Here is a 22377-nt window from a genome sequence, read left to right on the forward strand (position 1 = left end):
AGGTGAAAACAAGAAGTCCTGTGGCACCTGATAGACTAAGAGATTTACTGGAGCATAAGCTTTCAAGGGTCTTTGCCCATGAAAGCTTATGCTCCAATAAATCTCTTGGTCAATCAGATCCCACAGGACTTCTAGTTGCTTTTGCAGACAGACTAACACAGCTACTCCTCTGATAGTTCTGTAAGTTGAATTCTCTGCCAGCTAACTCCATCCATTTTAAAGCCACTTTGTAATGTTATGGGGATATAAAGAGGCCTAATGGACTTGAGAAGCCAGCCCACAGAAAACAATCTCCCATATTTTCATTCTCTCATAACTTTCTGAAAAATTCTCCTCCTTTGGGGTTTACATACTTATTAAGTTTTAAGTTTGAGGAAAGTAGTTTAGCTTCTTGTAAATGCACTTAAACATTTGATGTTGTAGGAGAAGTACAGTAAGGGCCCCATGTTCGCAAACTTAATGTTCATGAATTCAGTTATCCGTGACTGGCTGCTTGAGGCTGCCACTTCCAGGGGCTCCAGGGCCAGGAGCAGCGGTGGCTGCCACTTCCCCGAAACCCCAGGCAGGAGTGCCAGCGGCCGCCACTTCCCTGAGGCCCTGGGCAGGAGGACCAGCGGCTGCCGCTTCCCCATGATGCCGAACCGCGCCCCCAATATTTGTGAAAATCAACATTTGTGAGGGTTCTCAACATGCAACCCTCGCAAAGGTCGAGACCCTACTGTAGCTTAGTTTCAAATCTAAGCTATTGCAATGTTTTCACTAAATAATTTCCCAAATACTGGTAGCATTAGACAGGACTCACAGGTTTAGCTTTCATAAATCAATCAGAACCAAAGATGTTTGGTGCTCCTACGAGCTGTAAACTCTTTGTTTAATTTTGCTCCAAGAGACATAAAAAAGTTTTTCACTGACCCATGTACTAAAGCTGAAGGAAGTGTAGACTGCAAAGTACTTACACTGACATCACTTGAGAAGGAGCAGCTCTTTAAAAAATATATATGTATATATAACAGGGTGGTAGATCACATTAGGCTGCACATACCTCGTTGGCCTGAGAGTCCAGGTAATCCATTGTTCCCAGGAAGCCCAGGATACCCTTGAGGACCAGGAAGACCAGGGGACCCTGGTACACCAGGAGTTCCTTGTAGGCCTTTCATTCCAAATGGCCCTCGTGGGCCCATGTCTCCTTTCTGACCTTTCAAACCCAGTAAGCCTGAATAAACAGTTTATTTTACTCATTATGTACCTAGAATTTATAAAAAGAAGATTCTGCAATACAGATGGTCATAAAAAGGATGGGGACAAGGGATGGCGCTTATAAAAAAAAACAATTTTTTTTGGTGGAAACTTGAATATTGAGAATGAAAAGAGTTTAATTTGTAAATACTGCCATTGTGCCTTCTGGAAATGGAAGAAAGCAGATCATGGAAATGCCTGGTCCCATCAATATTTTGGTTTTCAGGTGGAACATTTAGATTTTTGGGTGTTTGCTTTTTGGAAATAAATTTTTGTGAAGTTCAATTCTCCATAGAAAAAAACAGTTTCAGCAGCAATTTTCTATCAGTATATCAGTATAACACTGTTACCTAAGCCTGGGCTGTAGCAGCACGCTAAATAAACAGCCTTCTTTAGTTAGTGAAGATTACAGTGTAGGAAATACTTTACTCTTTCTTAGTACTAAACCACAAGCAATGCATATTTACTAGGCCACTTAAGCAATGCATTATACTATCAGAAATAGCTTTTCACTCCATTGACCAGTCTGAGATGAGATCATACTCAGTAAAATGAAGGTATAGATCACATTGCACTAAGTACCAGTCGGCTGAAGGATCCTTATTGGACTGTCTCTAACATGTCAGTCAGGTGGCCAGTATAGGAGAGATCAAAATAAAAGTACGACTAAAAAACTCAAGAGTTTTGTGCAGACTTGCTATATCCTGTCTCCCCATGTCTTGCATTAACATAAAACAATTGTGTCATTATATGGAAGACATAAAATTTGTGATTTCCTTTCCTTTCCTTCCCTCTCTAACTTTGTCTTCCATTACCAAGAGGATCATTGCTAAGATTCACAAATATGAGCAAAATGACATATAACAGTTATAAATGTGTTGAACTGTAGTGAGGTTATGAGAGTTCCAAATCTGGGATTCTTTGGGTTGTTGACATTTTTTAATATCAAAATAAACCTCCCTACCTAGGTTTCCGGTTGTTAATTTTATCAGGGTGGTATGTGAATTGCTCCTCAACATAAGATAGGAAGACAGGGTTATTTTAGTTGTAAATCATCATGTGACATGTAAGAACTAGCAGGAAGCAACACTGTAGAAATGAGCTAATTGTGAAGGGAAGCCACTGAGAAGAAGGGGAGGTACGTTCAGTTTACTGCACCTTAAGATAGTCAGCAATTTTCACTAGCCACCTAATACAGTCATTATGACAGTTTCACAAATGTGTTTGCTCTGGTACCACTTAAATCAATGGAAACTTGGCTATTGGCATTCTCTGGGAATGGGGGAGGCATCTGCAGATGGAAAATGAATGTACACAGTGAACAGAATTGGGGATTACTGTGTTTGTGGATACTCAGTTTAGAAAAAAGTCCACAAAATTCAGAGCTGGCATGTAATGTTAATAGCACTGTTTACCTGGAGGACCTTGTTGTCCAACACCTCCCAGCTGTCCTGGTGGCCCTTGTAAGCCTTTATCACATGGCTGACCATGGGAGCCTGGATAGCCTGGAGCTCCTGTTTCACCTTTTTGGCCTCTCAGACCTTTTGCACCTGGAAATCCTGGTGTACCAGTCTGTCCTAAAAAGAGGCAATATTTCTCTTGACAAATACTTCCCACTTTAGAGTTCAGGGCAACTATTGTTATATTGTACTAACCATCTGGATGGTTCTCTACTAGAGGTTTTCAAAAATGTGTGATACCTTCCTGCAGGTGTGGGAAACCTATGGTCAGTGGGCCAGATCTGGGCTCTGGCTTATTTTGCTCCAGCCCACAGTAAGGCTTGGGGTTTTCCTCGCTACAGCCCTGTGGCAAGTCTCCAAGCCTTGACACAGCTCCCCCCTTCTACAGGGCTGGAGTATGGGCAGAGCCCCAAGTTCAGTGTGAGTTCCTTTAAGGAAAAATCCAGGTAGCATCAATTGATGGAGACAGAATTGGGGAGTTCAAAGGAGGCTAATGTAGCTGCATTTTGAAAGTGTTTAAGAAGAGGTCATGCATTCCTACCAGAGCTACAGAGGGTGAAACACCTCGGAGCTCTCACATGAGCTATGAGAGACCCCATATTGTACACTGTGTATCATGATGTCTTCAAAGACAAATTATTACAGGTAAATAATTCTATCTTCTTTTCAGATTTTCAGACCAGCTACTTCCTAAATGCCCATAACTTTCAAGGGATTTGCAAAGTCTTAATTTCTAATGTTTATAAACATGTGTAAATGAGCTGTTTGGTTGAGTGTTCAATTTATCAGATGAGCCCTGTTTCTTTCAGACCATTTTCATATAAGTGTATTGGACAACAGATGAAAATAATATGTAAAAGCATAAATATTTTTCTTCCACTCCTGGGACTTAATTCTAGTCTTATTTATGCTGGTGTAAAAATCAGGAGGAACTGCACGTCAGCCACTGTACAGCAACAAAAGAGTGAGACTAGCACCAGGCCCCTTGTCTTTGTCTTTATGCTTTAAATGCAGTGGGAAAATAACTCATACCTTGTCGTCCAGGAGCACCTGTATCACCTTGTATTCCTTGTGAACCAGGTAGTCCTGGCAAACCTCTGTTGCCTGGAATTCCTGGAAGACCATATCTTGTATCTCCTGGAAAACCTTTCTGACCAGACAGTCCAGGAGTGCCAGGCAAACCTGGGGCACCATCAAGAGAAGAGCCTCTTTCACCTTCATCACCTGGGTCACCAGCAGTGCCCCGAAACCCTATCAAAATTAAAAATCACACGAAGTAGGCAACAGATCAGATGTTATATTTTAAAGGTGTGGGATATCATAATGGAAATTTAAGAGAATAAAATAAATGCTGTTTATATGTAAAACACTATGTGCATACTTCAGGTTTATCACTGGATAATCACATCAGAAACCAATGAGCCATTGTGGATGCGGCAAGTATTTGTTTTGTGTACTCCGTATCTTTGTTCAGTCCAATCCCTTTAGTAGTAAATATATTCTCAATAAGTATGCAAGGTGTACATAAAACAGTCTTGCTCCTGCTACGTGTTCTAAATTGATCAAGTCTCAGCAGCATGTTCTATTGTGGTAACAGAGCACACTGGAAGGGATGCATCAGTAAATCGGCCTAAGTGACTGCAGAAGTCACTTCCATCTCAACCTGAACAACTTTACAGCTGAAGTTCAGACACATCCAGCTTGATCGGGAAAGGCAGCTGAGCAAGTTAAAACCACCCTGGCAGCACACCATATCCAGTGCAAGTATACATGCACATGTATTAGTAACCTGTGCAGCCCTGTGTTTCATGGGTGGAAAAATACTTTCTCTCACACACTTACCGGCTGGCCCTGTGGCTCCTGATGTGCCTGGTTTGCCTCGCTCACCCTTTGGCCCATCAAAGCCATTTGGCCCAGGAGGACCAGGGGGTCCTCTTGCTCCCTTTGGTCCTGAGAACACGGAAAGGATACAGATTTTGCAGGATCTGCTTGTAACCTATCAAAGCTCTGAGGGCTAAAAGGAGAGGTAAGTAAATAATGGTGCCTCTTCACTGCATGCTGCATCAAGGTCCCATTCTGGCTAAAACTTGAAGTATTTTTATCAGGCTGCTGTATAAAAGTTTTCTAAAGTAGCTTCAGTGGAAGTCCAGTGTGTTCACTTGCTTTCACTGGGACCCTTCTCTATTTTCTTGACATTTTTCTAAAATTTTGGATCTGACTACAAGCAACAACGAGAAGACTGTTAGCTAAGCCTGGGTTAACTCTATACATTTAAAATGAAATTACACAAGGGCTGACTTTTGACCCATCTATCTAGTAAAAATAGAGCTCTTAGGACTGAGTTGTGGTTTTGCCAGGAGCAAGGGTCATATTGATGCCTGTTGTTCTGCCCTTGTGGCAGAGTGTGACTTTCAGAGCCATAATCTGCTTTCAGGGCAACTCATTTTGAAAGGGTAGCACCCTGTGCCAGGCCTATGCCCAAAATGTTTATTTTCTCTGGCATGTGGGTGTAGATATTCTACTGGATAGACACCAGGTGCTTGCCACCCTGCCCAAGGTCAATTCCACCTGTATCAGCATGAGATTTAGCAGCCTTACAAAGACAACTCTTTTGTGACCACTCATGACCCTGGTAGCCACTGCCAGAGGGCAGCTTCTACCCTGCTCTTTGGGGACTAAGCAAGCTGGGCTACAGCCTATTTCTTAATCATTTGTGGTTGTAATTCCACCTATCTATTTACATTCTTCCACTTTTGAGATCTTTTGTGCTCTGGTTCCATAACTAGAGCACGTATCATGTGACTTACTGTTACCAAGCTGTCTAGTTTTTAATCGCAACTCAGCATAATTTAAACAGTGATGATAAATTCTGTAAAGAAATCAGAACACCCCCTTCCTGCTTTTCCCTTTCTGAGTAAACAGACCTTGAGCTCTTTGAAAACCTGGAGGGCCTGGACTTCCAGGATACTGTGGAATATGACAGAGGGTATCCCCTGAAACAAGAGGACAAATGCATTATGCAAGTACTGCACATGAATAAACCAAGTTTGATTATCTATTGTAAGGTTTGTGAACAAGTCACTGTTATCATTAACCCAATGTACAAACTGTAAGCTTTTATGGGATATTTATACATATAGGCTACAGTTACACTACAGCACTCTGTCGACAGAAGTCACTGTCAGAAGAGATTTCCCAACAAAACTTCTGTTGAAAGACTGCAGCTACACACAAAAGCCAATCAGGAGAGTGCTCCACTCTGTCAACTGAGTGACTGGACTGCCCAGCCATTATCTCTTCAAAACAGGCACCCGGAAGCACAGCAGATAGGGCTGCCCTTTGTCCTGGATGCCCTGTCTGTCAAGAGAAGGCCCACCAGAGCATCCACACAGCTTTTTTGTTGACAGAACCTGTAGACAAAAGGTGCTCTTCCTCATCTTCTAGAGGAGAGAGGGCTTCAAAAGCCAGAGGCTACGTGACCAGTGGGAGCATAACCAGGTGGGATCTGCAAACAGGAGGCTGTTAACAGGGGTGTGCGCCTGGGCGTTCACCTTGGGGGATGCCCCATATTATTATTTGGTCTCTTCTTTTATGGTTTTGTTTCTCTTCTGCCCTTCAAGGAGGCACTAATATCATCTGAGGGAATTCTCTGAGGAAAGGGAAAAATAGATAGTGACAAGTCTATTGAAAAGTCACATGTTGTGACTTGCACAGCATGTGCCATGTTTGTTTTCATCCTGGAAGATAGAAGGGCTGTCTGTACCAAGTGCGAGCTGGTCGCCATCTTGGAAGAAAAGGTTAGAGGACTGAGGTGCAAATATCAATCCTGTGGTCCATCAGAGAGGGTGAAGACTTCCCCGACAGAAGGCAGCATTTAGTACTGCAGGCACAGCAAGCTGTGTAACCAATGAGGGAAGTGCTGAACAAGGAAGAAAACTGGAAGCATGTAACCTCCAGGAGAAGAAAGCCAATTCAGGTATCCCCAATTGCAGTAGACTTAAGCAACTGCTGTTAGGCTCTCTGCACAGGTGATATGATGGGGAATGCTGTAGCAGAGACCTCTCATGGAAGGGATCAGAAGAAGACCCCACTGACTGGAAGACATGGGATGTGTAGTCCAAGGGATGGGAGTTCTACGACCACCACCCCCAAAAGAAGAGGACGGGTAGTGGTGGTCGGAGACTCCCTCCTAAGAGGGATGGATGCTTACATCTGCCACGCAGACCTGGAATCCCAGGAAGTTTGCTGCTTACAGGAGCTAGAATCCAGCATGAGAAATATTGAGTCTGTTCTGGTATGGCTGTGATTTGAAGAAGTGGGTCAGTCCCATGAAAGCTCATCACCTAATAAATTATTTTGTTAGTCTTTAATGTGCTACTGGACTGCTTTTTTGTTTTGACAGGATATGATAGTGAGACTTGCAACAATCATCAAACCTGTGGATTATTACCCCTTCCTACTTCTCCATGTAGGAACTAATGACACAGCAAAGAATGACCTGGAGCAGATCACTGCGAATTATGTAATTCTGGAAAGGAAAATCAAGGACTATGGAGCACAAGCGGTGTTCTTGTCCATCCTCCCTGTTGAAGGATGTAGTTCAGGTAGAGATTGTCGAATCATATAAGTAAATGCCTGGTTGCACAGGTGGTGTCGGAGAGAGTGATTTGGCTTCTTTGACCATGGGATTCTCTTTCGGGAACAAGGATTGCTAGGAAGAGACTGGATCCACCTAACAAAGAGAGGAAAGAGCATGTTTGCGGGCAGGCTTGAAAACCTAGTGAGAAGGGCTTTAAGCTAGGTTCCTTGAAGGATGGTGACACAAGCCCTCAAGTAAGTGAGGAAGGAGGAAGGAACAACAAAGGAGGACCCCGGGTTTGAAAGGAGAAAGTAGGTCCATCAGCTAATTATTTAAGGTGTTTGTACATAAATGTAAGAAACCTGGGAAACAAACAGGAAGAATTAAACAAACAGGTCCTGACACAGTCAAAGAAGTATGAGGTGATTAGAATAATGGAGACTTGGTGGGATGACTCACATAACTGGAGCACTGTCGTGGAAGGGTATAAATGGTTCAGGAAGGACAGGCAGGAAAGAATAAGATGAGGAGTAGCGATGTATGTGAGAGAGCACCATGATTGCTCAGAGCTCCAGTATATGGATGGAGAAAAGTCAGTTGAGAGTCTTTGAGTTAAGCTTAGAGGCAGAAGCAACAGAGGTGATGTTGTGGTTGGTGTCTGCTATAGACCACCAGATCAGATAGATGAGGTAGAAAAGCATTTCTTCAGAGAACTAAGAGAAGCTTTCAAATCACAAGCCCTGGTTCTCATGGGAGACTTTAACCACTCAGGCTGTGGCCACACTTGGGTAAACCTTTGAAATGGCCATGCTAATGGCCAAATCGAAGAATACTAATGAGGTGCTGAATATTCAATTCAGCGCCTCATTAGCATTCACACACTTCTGGCTGTGGCACTTTGAAAGCACCGCTTTCGAATGCACACGGCTTGGCGTGGCTACACGGGAGTCCTTTTCGAAAGGATGACCTTGCACATTTTGAAATCCCCTTATTCCCCTCAGCCGAAAGGAATAAGGGAATTTCGAAATGTGTGGGGTCCTTTCGAAAAGGACCCCTGTGTAGCTGCGCCGAGCCGCATGTGTTTGAAAGCGCCACTTTCAAGGCACCGTGGCTGGAAGCATGTGAATGCTAAGGAGGCGCTGAATATTCAATTCAGTGCCTCATTAGTATTCTTCGATTTGGCCATTAGCATTGCCATATCGAAGGTTTGGCCAAGTGTGGTCCCAGCCTCAGACATTTGTCGGGAGACCAAAAGAGTGGCACCCACACAATCCAGGAAGTTTCTGGAGAATGTCGGGGATAACTTCTTGGTACAAAAGCTGAAAGAACTGACCAGGGGCCATGTGCAGCTTGTCCTGCTGCTCACAAACAGGGAAGAACTAGTAGGAGAAATATAAGTGGGTGGCAACGTGGGTTGCAGCAATCATGAGATGGTAGAGTTCAGGGTTTGACAAAAGGGAGAAAGGCAAGCAGTAAAATACAGACTCTTGATTTCAGAATGGCAGACTTCCACTCCCTGAGAGAACTGAAGGGCAGATCCCCTGTGAAACTAATATAAAAGGGAAAAGAGTTCAGGAGGTGTATGTTGGATATTAGGAAAAACTATTTCATCAGGAGGGTGGTGAAGCAGTGGAATGCCTTACCTAGAGAGGTGGTGGAATCTCCATCCCTAGAGGTTTCCAAGTCCTGGCTTGGCAAAGTCTTGGCTGGGATGATTTAGTTAGGGTTGATCCTGCTTTGGGCAGGGGGCTGAACTTGATGACCTCCTGAGGTCTTTTCCAGCCCTAGGATCCTATGATTTGGGAGAGACAGAACGTTGTTGACGGAAGTGCCAACTTTTGTCAACATGCTGTCAACAAAACACATTTTGTGTGTGGACGTTCCACCAGTTTTGTTCCATATTAACATTTAATTATACTTTCTTTTTTTTTAAAGTCTACATTAACTGGAAAATATAAAACACAGATACAGACTAAATCTTGCTCACTTAATTCAAATGAGGATCACTGGTCTGTTAAACACTATGCTGTAAAAGCTTTGACAATGGACAAGTATGGAATGCCAGTAAGTCAAAAACTTTGATTAACTAAGAGGAAGGGAGTTTGGGTGTGAGAAGGAATCAGGGCAGAGGGTTAGGGCACAGTGGAGATTTGGGGTGCTGGATCTAGGCAGTGCTCATGTTGGACAGCTTCCCGGAAGTAACAACATGTCCCTGCTGCTCCTAAGTTCCTGGCTAGTGGCAGCACACAGAGTCCTACCACCACTTCACCTCCAGTGGCTGTTCTGCCTAGATGAAGAAGGGACATGTTGCTGTTTCCAGATACGCATATGGAGCCAGGTTTGGATGTGCTGGCTCTGTACCAACCAGACTCCACTGAAAGTCAGAAATGCCAATTCATAGAGCTGTCTGGTTGGTGAAATGCCAGATAAGACAGCTTTTACTGTATTTGGCATTATTAAAATCTAGAAAAAATTAACCAGATTTAACCAAATAATTGTTAAATCATATTAGCTTTCCACATGGAGCAATTTGTGCTAATGACCAAGATTTATTCACTAGATTAACAGGAATACACTGAAAGAATTAAAACTGAAAATATTCAAGTCAGAAATTTTAGAATCATATAGCTAACTTGGACTGTACAGTTTTAGATGAAATATACTATAAATACAGAAAATATAGCATATGGAAATATATTTATGATACATCACTAATCTTCGATCTGTTTCTTTTTTCATGTTATTCAACTTTCTGCATCTATTTGTGCATCTTCTCATAGGTTATTCCAACACTACTTGACGAATCAGCAATAGCTCTGCATTCTGTGTTACCCAACCTGGCAAATCCTTACCCATATGAATACTCTTTCACTCCAAAGAATAATCCCATCACCCTCAGACAAGTAAGGGTTTGCAGGTTTCAGAGCTTTAGTGAATCAATCTTCATAGCATTTCACACTTCTTGTGTTGATTTCTGAATGCAGATATCCCAGTTGAAAAGCGGATTACTTGACTCTATCAATCACATATTCAGTGAGACAATTTTTTAATGTTAAGATTCAAAATTACCTTTTTGACCCTTTGGACCAGGTGGCCCACTTGTACCAGTACTTCCTGGGTCTCCAGGTTGACCTCTGATTCCTTGTGGCCCAGGAAATCCCAAACCTACTGGTCCCATAGGCCCCCTTGAACCAGGAAGTCCTGGTGCCCCAAGAAATCCTTTATCACCAGGAAGTGCTGATCCACCATCACCCTATTTTCAAAAAGAATATATAAGCTCCATAAGAATAGCCTATTTTCTTTGTTTAATTATAGGTGCAGTATTAAAGCAATATTTGGTTACACAATGAAATGACAGTGGATGATGCATCTGATTTTTTGTTAACTTAATTTTGGTAGGCTTAAGAACTGCAATATAGACTCAGTAACTTTACAGTATTCTATGCAGTTGGCCCTGAAATGCAGAACCAATTCCTTCTCTGAATGAGTGAGATCTAATCCTCCTTTGCCCTCCAAACTCACTGCACAAAGCCTGAGTGAATGGGCTTTGTGCAGGCAATTAGGTGAGAGTAGTAGTAAGGGCTACAATCCTCCCTTAGACAGGTCACAGGACTTCTTAACTCAACACATGCATGAGTCTTGGAGATAGTATAAATGGCTTTGGAAAACCTTGAACAAGCTGTTGACCATACGGTGAGTTTCACTTGGAGTAACTGAGAATAGAAGCTGGTCTATGACCATTTACAATGAAGTTGTTGATAAATATTTTGAAATTGAAGGCCTGATCAAAGCTAAATATTTCTGTACACCTGAGGTATAAGAGAGAAATCCTTAGTTCATGCTCTGAACAAGATTGTGTTGATAGTGAATAGATACACATGGAAGTGCTGTCTCAGTTGCTCAGTGTGCTCTCTGGACACCAGTTTACTGCTTGGCTAATGAACTCATGGCCTTAGATAACACCTAGTCTGGCCATTTTTCCCTTTAATGTGGATATGAAAGGAAAGCTAGGGTCTGAATGCCTCAGGCTTCTCTGCCGCTTAAACAAATGAAAATAAAATTTGCAGTGGAGAATGGCCACAAACAACAATATGGCAACACCACAGATTCCTGCAGGATTGGATGGTTAAGCTGGGCTTCCAAGGAAAATACGTGCTGAACACCAACATACACAAGAGTGAAACAAAGTGACAATCAGGTGTTGAAGAGTGCCAAGTAGTAAAGGTTAGGAGAAGTGGCTTAATTGTGATAGCTATGGTATTAAGTCACTAGCAGGCTAGTGTGTGAAACTTGATTAATAATTATTTGTACTGTATATAGGGTTCCCCTTTATAAACCTTGATAAAGATACTTAAGGAATTAGAGGGAGGTGATCTAGTAGGTAAGGTCAGGAAGGGAGTTCCATACATAAAAGGTGGAAGGTGCACAGATGTGTAGGATAAAGACACAAAAGGGAGAGCTAGATGAATAGATGGATAGAGCAAAGTAATTGCAGGAGATGCCTAAAAGGAGACCAAAGCAGAGAGCTAAGGAGGAGTTACATTGTCAAGCCTTGAATATGACTTTAAATGATTTCAAAAAGGCCTGAAAGTAGTCTGAGTGAGGAAGGTGATTTTCGCTGCAGTTTTCAACAGAACACACACTGATAAACAAAGTCAAAGATCATAGAAAACAAGAGAAGGGTGGAAAGGGGATCTTTGGATTTTACCAAGAGGAACTCATGCCAAAGGGCACTTTCAACTGAGTGGATGGGTCAAAAGCTAAAATTTAGGAAATGAAGGAAGACGTTAAGGGAGAGGTTTGGAAGGTGATGGGATTGAAATAAAGATTCTGTATTCATCGTTGCCCTCCCCCTTTTAAAAAAAAAAACAAAGAGGAGGAGCTAGTATTCAGATGGCTCTCCACTGCCAACCAATCCCATGGCTGGGGCTGCCAAGGTGCCAGTACTCAGTAGCAGCAAGTATCGGCACAAAAAAAAAAACCACGCACTGCTCATCATTTAGATACTGGATGTTCACAAAATACATTTAAGGTCCCAACAATAAAGAGCAGACTTCTGTCACTGTTCAGCAGTGGTAATTTTGCTATAAATTACTATGAAAATATATAACAGTTTAATCTTGTTAATAATTTGGTGATAATTTGAGAATGAAATAGTTGTTAACAAACTTAAGCATACTTGAATTCCTTTCTCTCCAGGCAATCCTGGATCTCCATCTCTGCCAGCAGTACCTTTTTGGCCTGGAAGTCCTGGAACCCCCACAGGGCCTCTGTCTCCTTTTAGTCCTTCAAACAATTAAAAAGAAGCTGAGAGTAATATATGTAGCAGCCATTTGTCTGTCTGTTTCTTTCTGCTCAGCTGATAGGGAATAATTATTGATATCTGGACTAAATATCTGGAGCTCTACAGCAGGGGTTGGGAACCCTCTGGCATGCATGCCATGCTCAGCAAGCAAGCTGATTTAGAGTGGCATGGGGTGGGGACCAACCGCACCTCTCCACTCCCATGCAGCATGGGAGGAGGCGGGAGCACAGGGCCAGGTCTGGAGCCCCTTCTGCAGAGTCCTCACCAGACCACAGGGCCAGAGCCCCTGCCAGTGCAGGGCAAGAGCCTTGGGTCCCCAACACAGCATGGCATCAGGCCAGAGCCTCTGCTGCATGGCAGTGCAGAGTCACAGCCAGTGCCCCTGCCACAGCGTGCAGCCAGAGCTAGCAAACAGTTCCAGTGCCAGGCCAATGCCCCTAGCGCAGGCAGGATTCAGAACCCCCCCCCGCAAAGTATGGGGTGCGGCCAGAGCCTCTGCCACAGGGTCCTACCTGAGCCGCAGCCATGGTGTCCCTGCTGGAGCGGCAGCAAGGGAACCTGCTCTGCCATGTGCGCAGGCAGCAGGCACGAGGGCCCAGGGGCACCCTGGCCAATCCCTTCCACCCGCCACACTAAGCAGTAATGCTCTGCATCTTTATTATAAATGAGACTGTTGTAAGTAGGAGTACTAGTGACTTTAAAAAGTATCACCGGCACTGGGATGTACGCAGGGTCAAAAGTTTAAATTTCAGCACTCCGCCTCCGAAAAGTTGCTGACCCCTGCTCTGCAGGTTGCACCACTCCAATCTGGAACTCTCTCATCTGGCAATGTCTGTGGTCTGGCAGAACCACAGGTATTCCAGGACCTCGGAGTCCCAGGGGTGGGGCCACTGTCCAGTAGCCCAAACCCAGCCAGTGTTCCTCGGGCCCCCGCATGCATGCTGAAGTGACATGCTACAAGCTACTAAGAAAATATACGATATTTCAATCTGTGAATAATTTGGTGATACTTTGAGAATAAAATGGTTGTTAACAAAGTTAAGCATACTTGAATCCCATGCATCTGATGAAGTGGGTCTTTGCCCACGAAAGCTTATGCTGCAAAAATTCTGTTAGTCTATGAGGTGCCACAGGACTTGTTCTCTTGACACAGATATTACTGAGTGAAGATTTGGGCCTGTGCTATGCAAGTGGTTATACAATTTAAAGTAAAATCTGTACATTGCATCACACTGTCATGTGTCCAGTCTCTGTGTATATTTGGCTAGCCATCATATGCGCCAAAGAATTCTTTAGTTATTGGGACTGTGACTTCCACTCTTCTACATTTAAAGCCAGATCTATTATTTAGCATGATCTGTCTGTATGACAGTCAAGTGAAGAAATAAATTTAATGAAGCCTCTACAAATGATCTAGAATAGCTTTGTGCACATAAAAATGTCATGTCTTTAAAATCAGATATTGCTGTACATTGTAAAAGCTACACACAGTTTGGGAAACTCCCTTTTCTGATGAAGTAAGATTTATGTTTTTAGTTACACAGAGTTGCAAGATATTGAATCTTAAACCACACAGTGATGTACACTGCACCTCACAGCAGTGTAATTTGAGACATGTGGATACAAGAAACTTATGTTTTTATGACAGGTATTTTGTTTTAAGTGATTGATTGTAACTAATCAAAGATTTAGGACGTTAGCATAGTTGATAAATCCTTGGGGAGATATATTTATGGGCAGAATGCAGGTGAAAAAACTAAAATGTAATTATCACCTGGCTTTGCAGTTTTGTATGTGTATATCGTGAGTTTCTCTCTCTTTAGATATATTGTGAAATTCTTGCTCCATTGAATCCAGTGGGAATTTTGTTATCCATTTTGATGGAACCAGGATTTCACTCATAATGTTATGCTGGAGCCTGCTAAATAATGTAGAACAATTTAATTGTAAGAGTTTCATATTTCTCCCTGAACATTTATGAAAATACGCTATTTGCACAAATTAAACTTTGCAAATAATATTAACTCCAAAGGATTCACACCACTGTCTCAGGAAATCTTTTCACAGATAAACAAGGACTAATTTGCACTACTCCAGTGTCTGTGCACATGTGCAAGAGCACACAACCACTCTACAATACATGCACATGTGCACAGGGAGAATGAATTATTTGTGAAGAATATTCATTCTATTTCTTGTTTATAGAATAATTCATTCAGCGTTTTATTTTTCAGATTTGAAGTTGTGTAATTGATCACCTAGTGTATTTCGTCCCCGATTAAGTGTACCTCTGACAAACAGAAGGATGGTTTCCAATGGCCATGGACATGTTGAATTTCTCTGGGCAGGAAAGGTAGCAGTGACAGGTAGGCTTATGGAATGTCTCAAAACAATTTAAATCCAATGATCTTTATTTAATCTGCATGGAATCAGCATGGAATTTGGGGGAAGGAGTACAGGTTGCAGGAGGAAAGATTCTGAAGGAGGCACTTGGAAATCAATCTTTGTGCACATGGCTTCAGTACTAGCTCCTCTGTCAGCAGCAGCTTTAATAATGAGTATGTGTGTGTTTTTACAAGCATGCAGTCCTCTCCTGTTATTATTCAGCATGCAAGAAATACATACAAAGGATGATAATCAAAGTTTTACCTTTGATTTTCACACTGGCTGGGTCACCCTTTTCTCCCTTTTCACCAGCCATTCCAGAACAACCAGGTTTGCCCTTATGGTTTAAAACAAACAAACAAACAAAACAGCTGTTAAGGATTTTTAATAATTTAAGCTCAAATAAAGAATCACATTAAATAGCATATCTTTGGTGTTGTACCCCTATAATTATTTACAAATATACAGCAATCAAAGCACCAGCCTGAGGGGGAAAAAAACCACTGTATTTCAGGCAATCCCCTTAAAGAAGGAGGTGTACTAATGGGCCTAATTCCACATGATTTTTTATCGTTTTTAATAATTCCACTCATGTCCAGGGACATGCAACTATGCAAAATCATAGTAATGAAGCAACGAAACTGATCTCCTGGTCTGTTTCAACCAGGGCATGTTAAACTTAAGAGTCTTAAGACACACTCTTCCCATCATAGAACCTGGCCTATCATGCAGCAATTTCTTTAACTACCACATCTGAATCACAGTAGTGTCTTCTGAGGCCATGCCTACATGTACATTGCTGCAGTGCAGCTGGTGAAGATGCTCTGTGCCAAAGCGAGAGAGCTCTCTTGTCAGCATAAAAAATATTTTTTGTTGTTGTAGGACTACTATTTCAAAAATAAAATGGAGAAGAATCTCTGAGCTGCAATTCATTTGCAAATTTGACTCCACCAATCAAGGACTAAACAGAGACTGGGAGTGGCTGGACCCTTACAAAAGGAGCTTCTCTGCTCTGGAAGTTTACACCTCCACATTAGAATTTGACAATGGGCCACATCCCCCGTCCCCCGCTGGTCTGACTTGTTTTTTCTCCTCTCTTGATGTATACTACTGTTAGCCGGTGGCCAGGTAATGTGCGGTGAGGTACCAACTATGCCCTTGTTATCATCCAAGTTTAAAACTACAAGAGCAGAGAGCTCGTCGCTGCAAACAGCCAAGACAGGCTGACGGACTCCCCTGGGTCCTAAGCAACCCAGTTTTTTACTGTTAGAGCAGGCAGCTCCTAGCACACTCACCCACGGCCAGGCTGTAGTAACCAAACGGTTAAAGTTCTTTTGTTGTGCCGGCTGTGTTGCAGTGACAAAAGGGTTAACAAAATATTTAGGCTCAGAGCTTAACTAGTTACAAGTTTATTTAAGCTACAGTTATAAGCGTGCGGTTACAAAAGGCTATTGTTTACTTCTTATATGCTAGCAAAGTACAGGTGTTGACAAGTTACGTTACAATCCAATACAAAGATATCTGTTATCATCTAACACAATGATATCTTGGCACAATGACATCTAGTTACAGAGCTCTAATTCTTTAGCTGTGCACAAAAAAAAGTCAGAGACCTAGCATGGGTGTATCTTACCCTCTCTGCGTCTCTCGATACCAGCGTAGCCAAGCCGGATCGGTCACTCAATTCCACGGAAAGACGAATACGAGGTTGGGCGTCCCCAGTTGTGGACCTCGGGAGGCAATCACCTGACCCGACCAGCAGGTAGTTGGTCGAATGCACTCCCGAGGTCCACAACTGGGGACGCCCAACCTCGTATTCGTCTTTCCGTGGAATTGAGTGACCGATCCGGCTTGGCTACGCTGGTATCGAGAGACGCAGAGAGGGTAAGATACACCCATGCTAGGTCTCTGACTTTTTTTTGTGCACAGCTAAAGAATTAGAGCTCTGTAACTAGATGTCATTGTGCCAAGATATCATTGTGTTAGATGATAACAGATATCTTTGTATTGGATTGTAACCTAACTTGTCAACACCTGTACTTTGCTAGCATATAAGAAGTAAACAATAGCCTTTTGTAACCGCACGCTTATAACTGTAGCTTAAATAAACTTGTAACTAGTTAAGCTCTGAGCCTAAATATTTTGTTAACCCTTTTGTCACTGCAACACAGCCGGCACAACAAAAGAACTTTAACCGTTTGGTTACTACAGCCTGGCCGTGGGTGAGTGTGCTAGGAGCTGCCTGCTCTAACAGTAAAAAACTGGGTTGCTTAGGACCCAGGGGAGTCCGTCAGCCTGTCTTGGCTGTTTGCAGCGACGAGCTCTCTGCTCTTGTAGTTTTAAACTTGGATGATAACAAGGGCATAGTTGGTACCTCACCGCACATTACCTGGCCACCGGCTAACAGAATTGGCGTAGTCGAGCAGGGTTGTGACACAGGCTGTACCACAGTGACAAAATGAAACCAGTCATGATAAACAACATGGATTTCCCCAACATAGAGAAGGAATTCACCCAGGAAGGATGGCGTGACCCTAAATGGGACGAGGAAATGTTGGAAAAGTACTGGGGACAATCAGAGAAATCACGGTTGCAGCTCTGTAAGCAGAGAACTGCTTGTAAACTAAAAGAGACAAAGGAATATTGGAGTAGTTTTGTATCTGGCTGTGAGATACAGCTCCTTGGACAAAAGCCCAGGTTATAAGACCTTGAAGAAACTGCCCAACTCTGAAAGCTTTAGTTCAAGTTCTTAACTCTTTGTGGTACAAAGTGTAGTTATGTAAACATTTATGTTGTGGTGTATGTGTATGTGTCATGGAGTTTTGTCACATTAATTGTTTTGCTAACACGTTTGTGTCATGTCATGGAGTTTTGTTCAATGTTGTCTGTCTGTCTGTCTGTTTGTCCTGCTGGTGCATCCATAAGGAGGGGACGCCTTCCGATATGGACACCTTTCAATATAGGTACAAAGGATCTAAATCCCTTTAGTAATACTTAAAATGGTAATATCCAATAACATGTCACTTTGGAAAATAAGCATGTGATTTGAGGTTAAGAGTAAGTGAGTGAGTCCTTAACTCTAAAGGGTCTGGAGACAATTCCGAGTGAGTAACTTGCAGAGTTTAGAAAGAACTGAGCATATTTGTAAATGGAATATTCCAAGATGTAACCTGCCACCCCAAAGGGGGTAGAAAAGTATTCTTTTGTCTTTCAGACACAGGAAAAGCTGGTAGTTACTGAAGAACAACCTAAACATCATGAATCTCCTTTTAAAATGAAGAATGTGGTTTTGTATTTTATGTTTGTGTTTATCTTATTAACAGCCTGACTCATGTAAGCGAAGCAGGGGGATAATTACTGCTGTTCAAGCAAATTGGTTTGCTTCCAAATTCTCCTAAGTAGCCCAAACTACTGTCTGGCTTGCCCTGTCTGCCAAGCCCATGACGTGGGCAAACCTGTAAAGACAGTTCTGGCAACCAGATCTCTGCCTTTAGGACTGTTCCTGCAGTTACAAATGAACTTCATTCAGCTACCCAAATGTAAATCTTTTAAAAATGTGCTGGTTATTGTTTGTTTGTTCTCGGGATGGGTAGAGGAATGTCCATGCCGGAAAGTTAATACCGCACAGAACTCCACCTTAATTAAGGAATCCCTATGGAAGGTGGGAATGCCTAGTGAGTACCACCACGCCACCCAGCAACCCTTAAGTATAGGACATGTGTCAGCCCAGCAAAAGAATAACACCCCGGCTGCACAGCTAAATAACCTGGCAGATGCAGCAGCCCAGATCTCTGTCACCCAAGTAGATTGGGAACGTTTATATCTATGGCTGCATGAGACTCTGGGGCACACAGGGAGTGATGAGCTGGTACGGCAAGCACATATCAGGGGGTGGCCTATCACTCACCAACAGGCCAGAGACCTGTTGCAAGCCTATACTATCTGTGCTAAAACCTGAAAACACATAGCTGAAGGACAACGATTTGCCAGACTAAGAGATGGGAAAACACTATGGGCAACCTGGCAGGTTGATTACATTGGCCCACTTCCTACTACCAGGCAAAGGTGTAAGTACCTCTTGACTGGAATGGAAGTTGTTTCAGGAATTGGTTTTGCACACCCTGCCCCATTGGCAACAGGACTGTCCACAATTATGGGACTAAACGGCTTAACAGCAATTGTCCCAGCACCCCATGAAATCCAGTCTGACAACAGCTCACGCTTTACAAACAAAGTAGTACAAGAGTGGGCTACTAAGCATGGAATTCAGTGGACTTACCACTGCCCTTACCGACCCCCGTCCAACGGCATAGTCGAGCGCTGGAATGGGCTGTTAAAAAACCACCTGAAGCCCACGGATGGCACTTGGGGAAACAGGCTGGATGAGGTTGTACAGAGACTACACAATGAGCAAACCCCTACAGGCAGTCCAGTCAGCAGAGGATTCTTCCCTACAGGGGAAAATTCCTCAAACTTTGGTTGCGCCACTCAAGGACTCCAAATCTAATCCTGCCGACTACGCCAATTCTGTTAGCCGGTGGCCAGGTAATGTGCGGTGAGGTACTCCCCTTTTGTCACTGCAACACAGCCGGCACAACAAAAAGAACTTTAACCGTTTGGTTACTACAGCCTGGCCGTGGGTGAGTGTGCTAGGAGCTGCCTGCTCTAACAGTAAAAAACTGGGTTGCTTAGGACCCAGGGGAGTACCTCACCGCACATTACCTGGCCACCGGCTAACAACTACCGATAATGTCAAGTATCGGAGGGGTAGCCGTGTTAGTCTGGATCTGTAACAGCAACGAAGGGTCCTGTGGCACCTTATAGACTAACAGAAAAGTTTTGAGCATGAGCTTTCGTGAGCACAGACTCACTTCATCAGATGCTGGTCTTGGAAATCACAAGATTTCCAAGACCAGCATCTGATGAAGTGAGTCTGTGCTCACGAAAGCTCATGCTCAAAACTTTTCTGTTAGTCTATAAGGTGCCACAGGACCCTTCATTGCTGTTACTGATAATGGGCCATTTCTACTCTGACTGAATAGACCTTGTCAGCTTTGGTCCTCCCTTTTACTGGGACCCCCACCTCTTTAAATACTCCTCTGAACCCCACCCCCGCACTCATGCATCTGATGAAGCGGGTCTTTGCCCACAAAAGCTTATGCTCCAAAATATCTGTTAGTCTATAAGGTGCCACAGGACTTCTTGTTGTTCTCGAACATACAGACTAACATGGCTACCTCTCTGATTTTCATCTATGCTTATTCATGGAGCTATACCACACAATAATAAAATACAGAAATTTAGATCTGGCAGCACTTCAGTATATACACTCTTGGATACCTTGTCCACAGGTGGGACCAAAATGTGTGAACAGTGAGAAAAAATCAGAATGTGCAGTAGATTATGCACATTCTTATTAGATATTATTATAGATTCTTGAAACATACACAGAAGGCAGTTAATTTAAGTCATCTTTTGTGCTGTGGCCTGCTGTGAGGTGTAAATTACACTCCCTGAATCACTTTAAAGAAAATAAGTCTGTCTAGAATTAATAGATACTTAAGCTGTGTCTACACGTGCACGCTACTTCGAAGTAGTGGCACTAACTTCGAAATAGCGCCCGTCGCGGCTACACGCGTCGGGCGCTATTTCGAAGTTAACTTCGACGTTAGGCGGCGAGACGTCGAAGTCGCTAACCTCATGAGGGGATCGGAATAGCGCCCTACTTCGACGTTCAACGTCGAAGTAGGGACCGTGTAGACGATCCGCGTCCTGCAACGTCGAAATTGCCGGGTCCTCCATGGCAGCCATCAGCTGGGGGGTTGAGAGATGCTCTCTCTCCAGCCCCTGCGGGGCTCTATGGTCACCGTGGGCAGCAGCCCTTAGCCCAGGGCTTCTGGCTGCTGCTGCGGCAGCTGGGGATCCATGCTGCAGGCACAGGGTCTGCAACCAGTTGTCGGCTCTGTGGATCTTGTGTTGTTTAGTGCAACTGTGTCTGGGAGGGGCCCTTTAAGGGAGTGGCTTGGTGTTGAGTCCGCCCTGTGACCCTGTCTGCAGCTGTGCCTGGCACCCTTATTTCGATGTGTGCTACTTTGGCGTGTAGACGTACCCTCGCAGCGCCTATTTCGATGTGGTGCCGCGCAACGTCGAAGTTGAACATCGACGTTGCCAGCCCTGGAGGACGTGTAGACGTTATTCATCAAAATAGCCTATTTCGATGTTGCTACATCGAAATAAGCTATTTCAATGTTGGCTTCACGTGTAGACGTAGCCATGGTGTATTAGGTAACAAATGTCCTCATAGCAATCATCTCACTGAATATCTAAGGGTTTCAGCTCAGATTTCCTTCCGTTTGTTATTTCTGCTGGCAGTCACTCACAATAAACAGCTCACAAATAAAGTAAGGTTGGATGTACACATTTGATCTAAAAGTCCTTTACAGTAATGAATTAATTCATTTTGTTATTTTCTTTACAAAAGTAGTTTATGATAAATTACGTTTCAGATTTGACAATATTACAACAAACCTATATTAGAGAATATAAACTGTTGTGTGCAAATGCCAAATGATTCTTGTACTGAAATCTTTTGTTACCAGTACATCATTCATCATCTGTTTTGTAAAAATTATTTCTTTAGGTAAAAGTGTTGTCTTGCAGTGAAACCACATAAGGAAGTACATATACTTCAGTTTGTTGGATCTAGTCATTTTCAGGCACTTTGTCCTTGTAGGTCCTATTGTCTTGATTTATAGCTTGCTTCCATTTTATCTTACAGTGTCTACAGGGAGCACTAGGGTCTTTGTTAAATTCAGATTGGTTCATTATACAAATGATGCCTTAAGCAATCCAGTATTTTTAAGGAAAAAGAGAGAAAGAAATGGAATACTTTGAAATGACAATGAGATCAGAGTAAAAATTCTCAACTTCACGATAGTTCTATCAATGAACAGGAATCAAACAGTTCCAAAAAACCAATTCTTCCTACGTTTTACTAAGGAAAGCATTGTTTTTATTAGAAGGAACTTTCATGTAGTGAGAAATTTTAGGGAAGGGATTTTACTACTATTACAGTAAAACTGTGTCATCCGGCACTCGGATAACTGGCACATTCTGTTAACCCTCGCTAGGGGCCGGCTGCTGTGGGCCTGGCTTCCCAACAAGGGCTTGCTGCTGCAGGACCAGCTGAGCACGGCCACTTTCATGGCAGGGCCAGCTGCCACAAGGTAACCCCCCCGGCTGGGGCCAGCACAATGGGGTCAGCTTCCTAACCAGGACAAGCTGCTGCAGGGTGGCCTCCCTTCCCTGCTGCCAGGGCTGGCTGAAGAGGACTGACTTCCAGCTGGGGCTGACTGCCATGTGGCAGGTCCCCTGCCAGGGTCAGCCATTCTCACTCAACTAACCAGAAAACT

General features: G+C 43.3%; 1 protein-coding gene across 1 annotated transcript in view; it reads right to left on the minus strand.

Moving 5' to 3' along the window:
- The window catches only part of COL4A4 (collagen type IV alpha 4 chain), a 140004-nt gene that overhangs the window by 50482 nt on the left and 67145 nt on the right, over window positions 1-22377 (minus strand). The window contains exons 19-24 of the mRNA XM_075004606.1: window positions 10345-10528; window positions 5621-5689; window positions 4539-4646; window positions 3729-3947; window positions 2652-2813; window positions 1043-1213 (exon numbers count right to left, since the gene is read on the minus strand). Of these exons, the coding sequence (XP_074860707.1) occupies window positions 1043-1213; window positions 2652-2813; window positions 3729-3947; window positions 4539-4646; window positions 5621-5689; window positions 10345-10528 (913 nt within the window). The remainder of the gene's footprint in view (window positions 1-1042; window positions 1214-2651; window positions 2814-3728; window positions 3948-4538; window positions 4647-5620; window positions 5690-10344; window positions 10529-22377) is intronic.

This window comes from Carettochelys insculpta, chromosome 10 (genome assembly GCF_033958435.1).
Source record: "Carettochelys insculpta isolate YL-2023 chromosome 10, ASM3395843v1, whole genome shotgun sequence".
NCBI lineage: Eukaryota > Metazoa > Chordata > Testudines > Carettochelyidae > Carettochelys > Carettochelys insculpta.